Source organism: Mus musculus, chromosome 19, assembly GCF_000001635.26.
Source record: "Mus musculus strain C57BL/6J chromosome 19, GRCm38.p6 C57BL/6J".
In the NCBI taxonomy this organism is placed as follows: Eukaryota; Metazoa; Chordata; class Mammalia; order Rodentia; family Muridae; genus Mus; species Mus musculus.
Window position 1 is genome coordinate 42,089,853 of NC_000085.6, and position 15,181 is coordinate 42,105,033.

At 45.6% G+C, this 15,181-nt stretch overlaps 1 protein-coding gene across 4 annotated transcripts in view; it reads left to right on the forward strand.

The window, feature by feature from the left end:
• The first annotated feature begins 295 nt into the window (after positions 1–295).
• The window catches only part of Pi4k2a (phosphatidylinositol 4-kinase type 2 alpha), a 32,071-nt gene continuing 17,185 nt past the window's right edge, over positions 296–15,181 (forward strand). For 2 of the 4 annotated variants that reach the window (XR_877696.3, XM_011247405.3), the window contains exons 1-3: positions 297–1,084; positions 10,785–10,985; positions 15,006–15,137. Coding sequence is in view for 3 of the 4 variants with exons in the window: in XM_011247405.3 (XP_011245707.1) it covers positions 650–1,084; positions 10,785–10,985; positions 15,006–15,137 (768 nt within the window). In the remaining variant the exon portion in view is untranslated. Of the gene's footprint in view, positions 1,085–10,784; positions 10,986–15,005; positions 15,138–15,181 lie in introns of all 4 variants that reach the window. The other 2 variants (XM_011247406.3, NM_145501.2) reach the window with 2 other exon arrangements.

The following is a 15,181-nucleotide window of genomic DNA, read 5'->3' on the forward strand; positions in this document are numbered from 1 at the left end:
GAGACAGGGTTTCTCTGTGTAATCTTGGCCGTCCTGGAACTCACTATGGCCGCAAACTCAAAGAAACAGATCTACCTGCCTCTGACTTCCAAGTGCAAGGTTTAAAGGTTTAAAGGCATCCGCCCGGCTGAGGTACTAGGATTTTTTTTTTTTAACTTATTGCGATAGCACAAGTGACCTATGTCATTGTTGTCGTTTCAATTCTTTGTCCATAGCTGGTGCTTAGTGACACAAAAATGACATTTTGCAGTTTCACAGTCAGCTCAGCGTAGCCAGTCAATAAGTTAGCAAGGAAGCAGCTATCGGAAAAGCTTCCGAAGATCTGTCTGCCAATTGGAAGCTGGGGCGGGCTAAGGGCAGAGGGCGTACCTAACCCGGGTTTGTCTCGAGCATGCGCGGTCTCCACAGAAGGTGACGCGAAAGCTAAGGAGGCCGCGATTGCGTAGGCGCAGGTTCTGATTGGCCACTACACAAGCGCGAGGGGCCGTGCCTACGCGTCGCCAAGTAAACAGGACAGGCTAGGGGCGGAGCTACGGAGGCGCGGCTCCCTGGTTGGCCAAGCGGGAGGTGGGGGAGTGCCGCGGATTGGTCACGGCCGCGAGCTCGCTGGTGTGGAGCGCGCCGGGTCCCCGAGCCGGCGGCCTGAGGGATGGACGAGACGAGCCCGCTAGTGTCCCCCGAGCGGGCCCAACCCCCGGAGTACACCTTCCCGTCGGGCTCCGGAGCTCACTTTCCGCAAGTACCGGGGGGCGCGGTCCGCGTGGCGGCGGCGGCCGGCTCCGGCCCGTCACCGCCGTGCTCGCCCGGCCACGACCGGGAGCGGCAGCCCCTGCTGGACCGGGCCCGGGGCGCGGCGGCGCAGGGCCAGACCCACACGGTGGCGGTGCAGGCCCAGGCCCTGGCCGCCCAAGCGGCCGTGGCGGCGCACGCCGTTCAGACCCACCGCGAGCGGAACGACTTCCCGGAGGACCCCGAGTTCGAGGTGGTGGTGCGGCAGGCCGAGGTTGCCATCGAGTGCAGCATCTATCCCGAGCGCATCTACCAGGGCTCCAGTGGAAGCTACTTCGTCAAGGACTCTCAGGGGGTGAGCGCGGGGGTGCGGGCGCAGCGGGGGCGGCGCCCTGGGACCGGGGAAAGGGGGAATCGAAAGGGTGCAGAAAAGAAACTTCAGCGCCAGCCCCCGGCGAGATTGGGGATGCTTCTGGGGACTGGAAGTGGAGAAACCTCGCGGGATGAAGAAATCAATCAGAACCTTTTTGCAGGGGAAGGCGTGAGCGAAAAGAGAAAAGAGGAAATTGACCAGATACGGGGCAGAAAAGTCCTGACCCAAGCTGCTTTCCAGTCGGTCCCTTAGCTTCAAACTACTGGGACAAGTAGCTAGTCATTGCCTCCAGATTCAGGGTTTTAGACCTATTCTCTTTCACCTTTTATTTATTTATTTTAGTTTGGCCCAAAGCTGTGTGTCGACCCATCACGGACTCAGAGGATTTAATTCCCTCTTGTGTTGTGGGGCTGTCTTTGTAGGGATCCCAGGTTTCTTATTAGCAGTCATTGGTGACAGCGTGGGTGGATTCGTCAGTGTCATCTGTCCTGATTATTGCTCACTTCTGGGAAAAGGTTCATATCGTTGCTTATGGTTCCTCAGTGTCAGAGTGTGGAGCTTTAAAAACACGAAACTGTCTCCTGCCCTTTAATTTTTCCTTCAGTTCTATATTAGCAGTTTACTTAGCTAGGGCAGTTTTGCTGACCTTAATTCTGTCGCCTGCTTTTGTACTGGGGGGGTGTGGAAGCAGGATAATGTGGGGCATGAGGTGACTGAGGCAGCGAAGAAGTGACCTTTATCCATTTGAGACTTCATAAGAATTTAAAACTTTGGACACAGATCAGACCAGAGCTATTAGAGGATTAGTAGGTCAAGATATGTCAGCTCTTTCTTGTTGATGTTGTCAGATGTGCCAAATGGTTCATTTTAAAAATTTACTATTTTTATATGTATTAAAATTATGGGTGTTAAAGTTGTATCAAAATTCCCTCCCTTCCCTCTCCATATATCGCCCCCCCCCCCCCCACACACACACCGTTTCTCTCTGTAGCCCTAGTTGTCTCTGGAATTCACTCTGTAGACCTGGCTGGCCTTGATCAGCCTGCCTGTACCTTCCCAGTGCTGAGATTAAAGGCATGTGCCACCACTGGGCAGCTGGTCTCTTGCATTTGTGTGTGTGTGAATTTAAAAACAAAACCAAAAGCGCAACCTTAAAAATTAGCAGGTGTGGACCAAGCCTTTAATCCCAGCAATCAGAAGCTGGGGGTTCTTTGTTAATTGGAGGCCAGCCTAATCTACAGAACGAGATCTAGGGCAGTCGGAGCTACCTAGAGGCACCCTGTCTCATTTCACTGTAGCCCAGGTTGGCTTCAACTCACATTCCTCCTGCCTGAACCTCCAGGGTACCGTGTGGACTCTTTGTTTATCTTATTTTTTCATTTTAAAACTTTTTTTTTTGTTCTGTTTTGTTTTGTTTTTTGAGACAGGGTTTCTCTGTATAGCCCTGGCTGTCCTGGAATTCACTTTGTAGACCAGGCTGGCCTCGAACTCAGAAATCCGCCTGCCTCTGCCTCCCGAGTGCCGGGATCAAAGGCGTGCACCACCACGCCCGGCTATTTTAAAACATTTTATGTGTCTTGATATTTTGTCTTTATTTATGTGTCTTTTCCCAGAGGATGGTTGGGTCCCTGGAATTGGAGTTTCAGATGACTGTGAGCTGTCATGTGGGTGTTGAGAATGGAACCCCGGGTCTTTTAGAAGAGCGGCAGCTTCTGAGCCATCTCTCCAGCCCCTTGTGTGCTCGTTAGATGGGTTGCATGCTGCTGTGTGGAACTGGTCAGGGTGGGTTGTGACTTACTGCTCTTGATAGAGCTCATTTACCCAGAGCTGCCCTTGAGATTACAAAGCCAGAGAGCCATTCTGTCAACAGCGCTGGTATAAACTGGATTGGAAAAAACTTTGAGAACGTCCACAAGGCCCCTGATTCAGCTCCAGCACAAGAAGCCAAGTCAGCAAGACTTCATTCTTTTTTATTCCAGAACAGAATGGGACTTAGGTAGGAATTGTGTTTTGGCGGGGGGCGAGTGGGTAATGTGTAACGTGTTGCCTGGACCTTTTGATAGCCACAGGAGGAAGATTTTTGTTTTTTTCTCATTTAGAAGTATGTCAGGTCAACTGGGAAATGATCTGGTGCTCTGATAAATGGGAGTAACATGATCTGTGAGTTCTGTTACCTCAGTTCATCATGGAGGACAGGCCGTAGGGCTCGGGTTTGGAGGCTGTTGTTTTGGTTTGGGCGGTGGTTAGGATCTCAGGCTCTAAGTTTCAGGCCACTGTCCTCTGTTAGAAGTAAAAATCTACACACACATTTCCAAAACAGGAGAAAAAAAAGATTAGTAATATGATTGCCTTGCCCTGCTCCCTCTGAAAGTGTGGTCTAGGACTGAGGAGCCACTTCCTGAGTGCTTGTGGAGGTTAGACTGCCCACAGAAACAGTTTGGTATTTGTCACCTCAGAATCTGCACCAAATGTATTTAAATTTAATTAATGCTTAAATAGTGCTTACTGTACGGCAGAATAGTTCAAGTGCTTTATGAATATTGACTTGTTCCCTATAACCACCTCGGAGGTTGCTACTGTTTTGTCTCCACAGGTGACCCTGGGTACGGTGTAATTGATTTGCACAAGGTCGGTCCCCTAGGAAGGCATCTTGGCTCCGAGGTTCTGCTCCTCACCTCACTACTGTTTGAGAAGCAGTCAGCCATGCGAACTCAGTTTCTCTGGTGTCGGTTAGCATTGGGCTAGCCTGTGTGTGACAGATATTTTTAAATAATGACCAAAGGTGGGAAAAAGGTTTATTTATCTCAAATGTAAAGGGAGTCTATGGGCTTCTCAGAACCAGCGTGGCTTTTCACTGTGCTTGCAGATGTGCCCGTCCTCAGAGTGTGGCCTACACGTCCTCTGCTAATGGCTACTCAAGCTTCCTTGTTTATCAGCCATTGGGAAGAGGGAGAGAAAGAATGTGTCCCCACCCTTGCTGGCCCTTCCTAGAAGTTGCATCAGGTTTTTCTGCCTACATCTTATTGTCTAGAACGTAGTTGTAGTGGTTAGTGCTTGTGAGCCTTGGCTTTTATCTTCCCTACACAATAAATAAATTAAGACAGGCAAGGAGGAGCCAGTCGTGTGTGTAAGAACCACTTTTGGAACAGTCTGAAAAGTTCTTTTTAAAATTTTTTTTTTTTTTTTAGATTTATTTATTTATTATATGTAAGTACACTGTAGCTGTCTTCAGACACACCAGAAGAGGGAGTCAGATCTCGTTACGGATGGTTGTGAGCCACCATGTGGTTGCTGGGATTTGAACTCTGGACCTTCGGAAGAGCAGTCAGGTGCTCTTACCCACTGAGCCATCTCACCAGCCCTTAAAATTTTTAAGATTAATTTTTTTATTTTCTGAGACAAGGTCTTACTATGTAGCCTTGGCTGATTTGGAGCTCACTATGTAGACAAGGCTGACTTTGAAATCACAGAGGTTCAGCTGCCTAGTTATGGCTAGGATTAAAAGTGTCCAGCACCAGTCCCAGCCTGTTTTAATTTAAATTTATTTTATTTATGAGTGTGTCTGCAGGTTTTTATGCCACTTGGATGTGGTTGCCCTTGGAGGTCAGAAGTGAGTGTTATGGATCTCCTAGAGTCAAGGCTCCAGGTGATTGAGAGCCACCTGCTTTGAGGGCTGGCAGTGTGCTCAGGCCCTCTAGAAGGGTGCGTGCTCCTGCTCATTCTGAAAGACTCTTGACTGTGACAGTCTTGACTGTACTTCCCAGTTTATGGTAGTTTCTGCCACTGGATGATTAAGTAAGGACCTGGCACAGTAAAATGGAAAATGCTAGATTAGCGGTTGCCATGGTGATGTGTCTCACATTACCCCTCCTCACTTACAGGCTTGCTGCTTCAGATCTCATGGTCACTTGACTACAGATGTATTTTCTTAGCATCTACTCTTTGATGAAGTTCATAGTTTCAGGAATTGCAGAACATGTGATATAACTAGTTTTAAGAAGATCAATGGACCAGGCATGGTGGTACAAGCCTGTAACCCCAACCCTCAAGAGGCAGAGGCAGGGAGCTGTCGAGATGGCTCAGAAGTTAAGAGCAGTGACTGCTCTTCCGAAGTCCCTGAGTTCAAATCCCAGCAACCACATGGTGGCTCACAACCACCTGTAATGAGATCTGACTCCTTCTGGTGTGTCTGAAGACAGCTCCAGTTTACTTGTATATAATTATAAATAAATCTTTGGGCCTAAGTGAGTGGGATTCACTATGTAGACCTGGCTAGCCTGGAATTCACAGTGCTTAACACCCTCTGCCTCCCAAATGCTGGGATTGAAGGTACACACCACCATGTCCTGCCTATGCTGTTTGTTTTTGGTTGGTTGGTTGGTGGTTTTTGTTTTTGTTTTTGTTTTTCGAGACAGGGTTTCTCTGTGTAGCCCTGGCTGTCCTGGAACTCACTTTGTAGACCAGGCTGGCCTCAAACTCAGAAATCTGCCTGCTTCTGCCTCTGCCTCCCGAGTGCTGGGATTAAAGGCGTGCGCTGCCACCGCCTGGCCTGTGCTGTTTTCTAAAATCTGTTTATTTGTTTAAGTGTGCATGTGCCTCTCTGTAAATAACATTTAAAAACGGTTTTCTTGTTCACATGCACAGATAGAAGAAACACATTCAGTATTTGAAAAACAGCAAAAGATGACTTCCTCAGCTTCTCCCACCCGTTCAGAAGAATCTTCTCATCCTTCCACTTGGTTAAGAACCATATTGATAGCATCACCAGACCGTACTGAGCAAACACTTTAATGATATAGTGAATGCTGTATATCCTCTGTGGATATAGGTTATGAGATTTTAAGCTTTATCTGCCATCTGGTACAGGGAGCTACCACACACCCAAGTTAGGAGTAAAATAGTTTGCAGGTCACCGTAGTTCTTAGAGTATGGCCCAGGGATCACTGAAAATAAATGTCTTTTGAGGGCCCAGAGATGAGCATTTTCATAATTAATATGTGTAAGGCTTTATTTGTCTGCTCTCCGTCATTTCCCTTTGTGTGTAGAGAAGAGACTCGGAGATCAGATGTGAGATACTGAAACCTTGACTAGGTATGAGGACGCAGCTCTAGTCTGTTAACTCAGACACTACAGGGTTTTACAACACTGTTTTGAAATGGCTATTTTCATAAAATATTGGTTATGTTAATATTAGTGTTTATTTTTATTAAATGGACAGTTTTAGCACTTAAGCTTTAATTTCAAATACAGCAAGTATAGCTTTTACCCACAAAAATGAAGGCTTTGGGGGAATCTTTTGTTTTTATTGATTTTATTTTATGCATATTAGTGTCCTGCCTGCATGTATGTGTGGTATCTGCTATCTGCCCTGGTCCGAGGATGTCAGAGGTGTCAGAGCCTCTGGAACGGCAGTTACCGATGGTTATAACTCACCCTCTGGGTGCTGGACCCTGAGCCTGGGTCCTCTGCAAGTGCAGCAAGCACTCGGAGCCACTGAGCCAGCTCCAGTCCTGGAATCTTTAAAAAATAATATTTTAGTTAGTTCTTTGAAAATCTCATATATTTTGATCATATTCACACTCCCCTATTTCTCCTAGGTTCTCCCTCAATACCTTGGAGTTTTCTTTTAAATTATTTTAGTCTAATCTGGGCTGCCCTGGAGTGCAGTTGACCTACCAGGAATTACACCATTAAAAGACTGACTCACCCTCTCTTAGTGGGGGATCTTACTAATTTTTTTAAAAAATTTTTTGTTTTTGTTTTTGTTTTCCGAGACAGGATTTCTCTGTGTAGCCCTGGCTTTCCTGGAACTCACTTTGTAGACCAGGCTGGCCTTGAACTCAGAAATCCGCCTGCCTCTGCCTCCCAAGTGCTGGGATTAAAGGCGTGCGCCACCACCGCCTGGCTACTAATTTTTAACAATTTAAGAGAATTCTAGTTCTGTGCTATCATGCCTGTCTTGAAGGAAATCTTAAAAGAAAGAAATTTGTGAACCTTCCATGCTGTGTGTACCAAACAAAATTTATTTTGAATTTTTGTGCACATATGCACAGAATGAGGTTGGAGTTCAGAAGGCAAATTGTGAAGTTAGTTCTTTGCTTCAAACCAAATAGGTTCTAAGCATTGAAATCAGTCATCAGACTGGATGGCAAGAACTTTTTAACCCACTGAGCACTCTGGCTAGCCCCTAAACTTAAAAAACAACCAAATTTTAAACTAAAACTCACTTCTGGATATATCACTGTACATGAGTGATTTATTTAAACTCAAGTTTTGAGTCCTTGGAAAAAAGAAATAAATTTATTCCTTCTTTCCTTCCTTCCTTCCTTCCTTCCTTCCTTCCTTCCTTCCTTCCTTCTTTTCCTTCAGAGACTTACTATGTAGCCAAGGCTGACCATGTTTGTGAACTTCCTGCTGCATTACATTACCTCTGGGCCATTTTGTTTATTAAGATGGGGGTCTCAGCATTGTTTCCAAGCTTAACCCTGGGGTCTCAGCATTGTTTCCAAGGCTGGCCTTGTACCCCTAGACTCCAGTAGATCTGCAGTCTTTCTAGTGGGTAGCTTGGCTGCAAATGTATGGCACTTTTCGGGGTCTCTCTATCATATCCTTATGTTGGTCATTGCTTGTTAGTGATAGGAAACTTGGGTTCCAGTAAGTGATTGTGGATTCTGACACCAGCCAGCAAGAAGTTTCCTGGTTCCTGATACAGTTCTGTTTTTATTATGGACTTCCTAAGATATCTGTATATTATTTTACATTAACTAGGGAGCATAGTAAGTGGGGGTTAAGGAAGGATGCTTTTGGGCTGGAGAGATGGTTAAGAGCACCGACTGCTCTTCCAAGGTCCTGAGTTCAAATCCCAACAACCACGTGGTAGCTCACAACCATCTGTAATGGAATCTGATGCACTCTTCTGGTGTGTGTATGTCTGAAGACAGCTACAGTGTACTCATATAAATAAAATAAATCTTTAAAAAAAGGAAAGATGCTTTTAAAATCAGATCCATAGAGATCCATTCTCTTGGGTGTAACAAGAATTAACTATCTAAGAAGAGAGAATGGTGAGGAGATCAGTCGTTTTCTTCCCGAGCTGAGCACTGGGAGGTATTTTTTTTTTAATTTGAGTGGTGTGGTGTTTTGTATGACTAGGCCCCCATAGATTCATGTGTTTGAATGCTTGGCCATAGGGAGTGGCACTATTAGGAGGTGTGGCCTTTTTGGAGGAGTGAGTCCATCGTTCACTTGTAGGTGAGCTTGAGGGCTCCTATGCTCAGGCTCCGCCACTGTGGCTGTTACTCTCATCCTGGCTGCCTCTTGGTTCTTCCAGCACCACATCTGCCTGCATGCTGCCAAGCTTCCTGCCATTATGATAATGGACTAAACCTCTGAAACTAAGCCAGTCCCAATGGAATATTTGCCTTTATAAGAGTTGCCTTGCCGGGCAGTGCTGGCGCATGCCTTTAATCCCAGCACTTGGGAGGCAGAGGCAGGTGGATTTCTGAGTTCGAGGCCAGCCTGGTCTACAGCCAGGACAGCCAAACCCTGTCTAGAAACCCCCTACCCCCCACCCCAAAAAAAACCCCAAAAGAGTGTCTTCACAGCAGTGTCTTAGAGTTCATCCTCAGGAGAGGAGAGAATTTTTTGATTTGTCAGCAACATCGTCCACTCTATGCAGTTAACATGGCTTTGAAAATTAGGGCAGAGGCTGCTTTGTGTCTTGAAGAAACCGACCACATGCTTGCACAAACTAGATCCTAATCAAAGTTTAGCAGAGCTGAGTTGTACTGAGGTCTGTTCTTAGTCCTAAAAGGTGTGTGTCTCCCCCTTGCCGAATGCCCTTCTAGTTCTCAGTTCTCCCTCCACTTTAATTCCCCCAATTCTTTAATCTAGACAATATTCTTCATTGATGTCCCTGTGTTACAGAGATAACCATATTTTATTCCTTTGAAGAACCAATTAATGGTTTCCTCATGATGAGTGGAAGTTGAGAGGCCTGGGAGGTCAGTAATAAATGACACTTAGTACTTTGCTGTCCTCCCTGGTATCTGGAATGTCTCTGTCCCCCTTTCATTGGCGACTGCATGCTGCACTGTTGAAGGGTCCAGTTCAGTGGCCTGTGGCAGCGTCTCTGGTTTTCAGAGACTGGGTTCTGTGAACACAGAAGCTGCTTCATGCCAAGGCGTCTTACTAGCCACCTTGGATAAGAAAGTGATTCTGTGGCAGGGTATGATGGCATACATCTTTAATCCAGCACTGGGGAGGCAGAGGCAGGCGGATTTCTGTGAATTCAACTAGCTTGGTCTATCTAACAAGTTAAAGGCCAGCCAGGGCTACATAGTGAGACCATGTCTTTAAAAAGTAATTACAAAGACTTACAATATCATTTATATTTTACTTTTACCAATAAATTTACCTTAAAAATAAATGTATTCTTGTTAGAAAGAAAAAAAAAGAGTTATGGGTTTTTCTTGTCTTTACAAATCCTTATAAGTTTTTTTTTTTTTTTGAAGGATCTGGCCTCAAGATTTAATTCATTATTAGCAGTGGGATGAGTCAGCTCACTAGTACTCACTAAATGAAAGCAGATGGATATAATACGTTGTCTAATGTGACCTACCCTAACTCAGGAAGTGATACAAAAAAAATTGCTTTATGACCCAGCCACCCTTGGATTGGCTGTGAAGTAAGGAAGGGAAGAAGAAGAGCCTAAGATGACTCACTTAGTTAGCATATCTGCCTCTCTTCCTTAGAAGTAGCAGTTTGGGGACTGGAAGGAATGCGATAAATGGAAAGCGAGTCCAGAGGGCCTAAGGGTCTGTGGAAGAAAACCTTCAGAGTTTAGGTGTTGTAGAACACACCCTTAGTCCCAGCACTCAAGAGGTAGCAGAGGTGGATCTGAGTTTGAGGTCAGAGGGTCTACACTGCCGAATTCTGAGCCAGCCAGGGATACACAATTAAGACTCAACTTAATAAGACACAATACTTAATACACAACTCAACTTAATACACAGTAAGACACAACTTAATCTGTTTTTCTGGTTTTGGACAAACAAAACCAGGAAAGCAGATTAAGATGTAGGTTAGAGAAAATGAGTTGTGTGTTCTCTTCTCCTGAACCTTGCCTATCAGACTGTGTTAAGAGAACCCCAGTTGTGACCATGTTGTAGCACCTTCTTTTTCCTGCTATGATTTTTGTTTCTTCTTTGCTTGTTTTGTTATTAGATTGTCTTTCTTAGACAATCTCCCACCCTCCAAGTGTCTCCCAGCATTTGGGAGGCAGAGGGAGGTGATGGATCTCTGAGTTTGAAGCCAGCCTGGTCTACAAGGCAAGTTCCAGGACTGCCAAAGCTACACAGAAAAACCTGTCTTGAGCACCCCCTACCCCCTTCCTGAAAGATATCTTACCAAGTTGTCTTCTCACCTGGAAGCGTACATTTACTTTGTTTCCTACAAACCATTGACATTGAAGCATAGAGTTATATCAGAGAAGGAAGATGGGGAAGCAAAAGTGTGAAGCAAGAAAGTCTCAGGGGTCTGGTATTGTTGGCTGTAGCTCTTTCTAGCAGCCTGTCTCCACTGAGTTAAGGGCCTTATAAATGCTGAGTATGTGATCTTCTACTGAACACCGCCCAGACTTGTGAATCACCTTCCCTGCCCTCTCTCTGTTTTGCCTATGTAGAGAATCGTTGCTGTCTTCAAACCCAAGAATGAAGAGCCATACGGGCACCTTAACCCTAAGTGGACCAAGTGGCTGCAGAAGCTGTGCTGCCCCTGCTGCTTTGGCCGAGACTGCCTTGTTCTCAACCAGGGCTATCTCTCAGAGGCAGGGGCTAGCCTGGTGGACCAAAAACTGGAACTCAACATTGTACCACGTACAAAGGTCAGTGACCCAGTTCTGGGGAGCCTTAGTTCTTTGCTCTAGGCTTGCCATGTCCCTGAGTTCTGTTAGTGGAACTGAGGGCTCAGGGAGGGCTTGTTAAAATCTGAGATACTCAGCCTTTTGGGCATGGGTGGTAGGAACAGGCTTACAGTTTAAAAGCTATTCTCAGGGCATGGGTGAGTTTTATATATAATCTCAGGGATCTGACAGGTGCCTTGTATACATTTATGGGCTTCCTTGGTCTCTGTATTTGGGCAGCTGGTTATAAGCCTAGGTGCTTTTCCTGCTCATCCTCAGTGACCTTCTGGACCAAGGTTTAAGTGCACAGTTTCTTTTCTTCCTTTCCCCTCTCCCTTTTCTTCTTTCTGGGGGGGCAGTGGTGGTAGTGGATTTTGAGACAGGGTTTTTCTGTGTAGCCCTGGCTATTCTGGAATGTACTATACATACTAGGCTGGCATAGAATTCACTGATAACTGACTGCCTCTGCCTCCCCGAGTGCTGGGATTAAAGGCATGCACCACCATGCCCAGCGGATGCTTGCTTGCGCTCTCTCTCTCTCTCTTGCTCTCTCTCGCTCGCTCTCTCTCTCTCTCGCTCGCTCGCTCTTTCTCTCTCTCTCTCTCCAAAAAAAATGATGTGTTTGTCTCTGCATGTATGTGTGAGCTCATGTGTGCGGGTGCCGACGAAGGATCCTCTGGAGCTGGAGTCACAGGTGATTGTGAGTTTTCTCATGTGGGTGCTGGGTGCTGGATTCCACTCCTACAAGAGCAGCAGTGCTCTTAACCTGAGTCATGTCTCTCTCCATTCCCTCCTTTCTTTCTAAGAGACCAGGAAGGTCTTGTTATCCTCCAGCGATCACCTGTATCAACCTCCCAAGTACCTGAGTCTATAGTGTGCCACCATGTCTGCCTTTAGATACAAATTATCTGATGTCAGCTAAAGAGAATTTGGTTGGGCTGAGGATGAGAGTAAAATGTGTGCTCCAACTCCCTGCAAAGGAGTCCCTTGGAGTTGCCCTCACCTGCCTTCATGATGTGGAATCCTGGGACTTGTCTGAGCATATCAGGATAGAGGGCCTGGCCCGGGGTTGTTACTCACTGTTAGAACACTTACTTAGCATACGCATATGCAAGCCCGGGGATTCAATCCACAACACCACAGGGAAAAAAGGAAAAGGAAAGGACCCCGTCCTGGGCAAGTTGAAATACAGAGGCATCCACACACCCCTTGTGTTTGTTATGACTTAGCTGAGATTCTGATAAAGAGTTGGGGCCATACTCCCCTTTCCCCTTTGAAGCAGTACTGAATGCATAGTTGATTTCATACGACTTCAGGGAACTTAATGATCCTGTAGTGTTTAAGAACATCTTATGTGATAATTACTGCTTTATAGTCTGTTTCCTAACCTGAAATCCTAGGTCAGACCCCTTCGAGCCTCTAGGAGCCTTTTACACAGTCCCTGCTCTGTGCTTGTCATAGTATAAGCAGCACAGAGCCACAGCTGCTTCCTCTGCTAGTGCTTCTGGGTACAGTGCCTAAGGCCTTGTCCAAGGACTGAGTCTGAATTCTACTCAGTGGCTTTCCTCTTGTTAGAGATACAGTCTTGATCTGGCTTTAACTTGTGATCTTTCTGTTTTAGGCTCCTAAGAACTGGCCTCTGTGGCTTCTTTTTTTTTTTAAAAAGACTTATTGATTGATTGATTGATTGATTGTATATGTGTGCACTGTAGCTGTACAGATGGTTGTGAGCCACCATGTGGTTGCTGGGATTTGAACTTAGGACCTTTGGAAGAGCAGTCAGTGTTCTTAACTGCTGAGCTTCTTATTTGTGTGACCCATGGGTAAATTAGTGACTCCCCTAGTGTATGTTCACTATCCTCCTTGTAAAAATAGAGATAGAACTAGTAGTTACCTAGAAGAGTGATTTTTAAGATTATACTGGATCCATATATAAACACATGGCATAATGTTAATACTCTATACGTTTTGTGATTTTTTTTTTAAAATTATCTTTAGTTTTTAAAAAATTATATAATTCTCATTTCTCCCTTTTCTCCCTCCAAACCCTCCTACGTATACCAACTCTTTGATCTCTTTGAAATTCACAACCTCTATGTCTTTATTTGTGTGTGTGTGTGTGTTTCTAAGTACATAAATAAGTAATGCTCAGTTTATATGATTTTTTTTTTTTTGGTTTTTTGAGACAGGGTTTCTGTGTAGCCCTGGCTGTCCTGGGACTCACTCTGTAGACCAGGCTGGCCTCGAACTCAGAAATTCACCTGCTTCTGCCTCCCAAGTGCTGGGATTAAAGGCGTGTGCCACCAGCTGCCTGGCTGATGATATTTTTAATATGTTCTAAGGGCTGTCTGTCCATTGATTGGTATTGGATAACTAGTTGGTGTGCTCTTCCCTGAGGAAGGCTATTTCTCCTGCTCTCAACATTCCTTAATTACCTATAGTTCTTTGTCTAGGGTTGAGGCCTCATCTGTTTTTTCCCTCGCACGTCAGTCTGACTCTTTGTGGTGGTCTTGTTCAACTCTTATCTAGGCAGCCATATTGGTAAGACTTCATAGATGTAGCTTCTGACATTTTTAGAAGACAGTCTCATAGCAAGTTCCTTGCTCCTCTGGTGCGCGCTCGGGCTCTCTCTCTCTCTCTCTCTCTCTCTCTCTCTCTCTCTGCCCTCCCTTCCAGAGCGATCTCTGAGCCTTGGGTGTAAAAGTGGCCAAGAAATTTGCTTGATGAGGGGTCTTGTGTTTTTATAAGCTGTTTTAATCATTAACAGTATCCCTCTGACTCCCTTGATAGAGAATAATGAGTTCTGAGGCTTTCTTGTATCAGAATGAACAATACAAAAACACTTAATCTGCCCATGATAGTGGTGTGCACCTTTAATCCCAGAGGCAGAAGCAGGAGGATCTCTGTGAGTTCGAGGCCAGCCTGGACTACAGATTGAGATCAGAACATAAAAAAACTCCCTATCTTCTATGAGGCTGAGTTAAGACAGGACTTTGCAAGTTTAAATTAAGCTGCCAGAGAATCTAAGAGGAATCTCTAACCTTTACTGCCTGTCCTACTCTTGTGCCAGGATTCTATCCAGTTGATCAGAGCATCTGTCACTATGGAAACAGGGCTCGCACTGTGAAGGTACTTCAAATAGTAAAGTTGTGGTTCTCACTCACTGGCCGTTCCGCTTCCTGTGAGGAGGTGACCGTTTCATTAGTCACACAGAGAGGAGTGGTGGGCTGGGAAGAAAAGTGGCAGGGGGAGCTGATGGCAGGGGAAGCTGATGGCAGGGGGAGCTGATGGCAGGGGGAGCTGATGGCAGGGGGAGCTGATGGCAGGCTGGGGTTTTCAAGTGGAAACTGGAAAAATGGCCTGAAAACACCTTTTCCCACACTTATGTATTATGTATAGTAATAATTAGGTAGTAGAGAAGCATGTATGCCAACACTCACTTGTGGGAGTCGATGCTCTCTCCACAGGTGTGTGTTCTGGGGGCCACATTTAGGTGGTCACGCTTGGTGCCCAGTGCCTTGACCTGTGAGCCATCTTCCAGTATTTTTTCTTTCCTTGTTGCTCCTTTCTCCCCTCTCCCGTTTTTTTCTCTCCTCTCTCTTTTCCTTCTCTTCCCTTCTGTAAAATGAATTACTTTTTTTTTCCTAGGGAGTTGGTTGATTTATATTAACCCCTAAGCTAATCTGGCTACCTTTCAGCCATGCTCCCAACTAAACTTGCAATTAGGGCTTCTGTTGTTCAGATGAACTCTTTTTTTTCTTTGTTTGTTTTTTGTTTTTGTTTTTTTGAGACAGGGTTTCTCTGTATAGCCCTGGCTGTCCTGGAACTCACTCTGTAGACCAGGCTGGCCTCTAACTCAGAAATCTGCCTGCCTCTGCCTCCCAAGTGCTGGGGTTAAAGGCGTGTGCCACCACACCCGGCCATTTTAAAACATTTTATGTGTGCTAGTCTCCTTTCTTAAACTTAACTCTAACCTAAGTATGTTTTCTCTTTACCCTGTAGGTAGTATACCTGGCCAGTGAAACCTTCAACTACAGTGCCATTGATCGAGTAAAGTCCAGGGGCAAGCGGCTTGCACTAGAGAAAGTGCCAAAAGTTGGGCAGCGGTTTAACCGAATCGGCCTGCCACCAAAGGTATAGATTGCACCTATGTGACTTGACAAAGTAGATGGTTTATG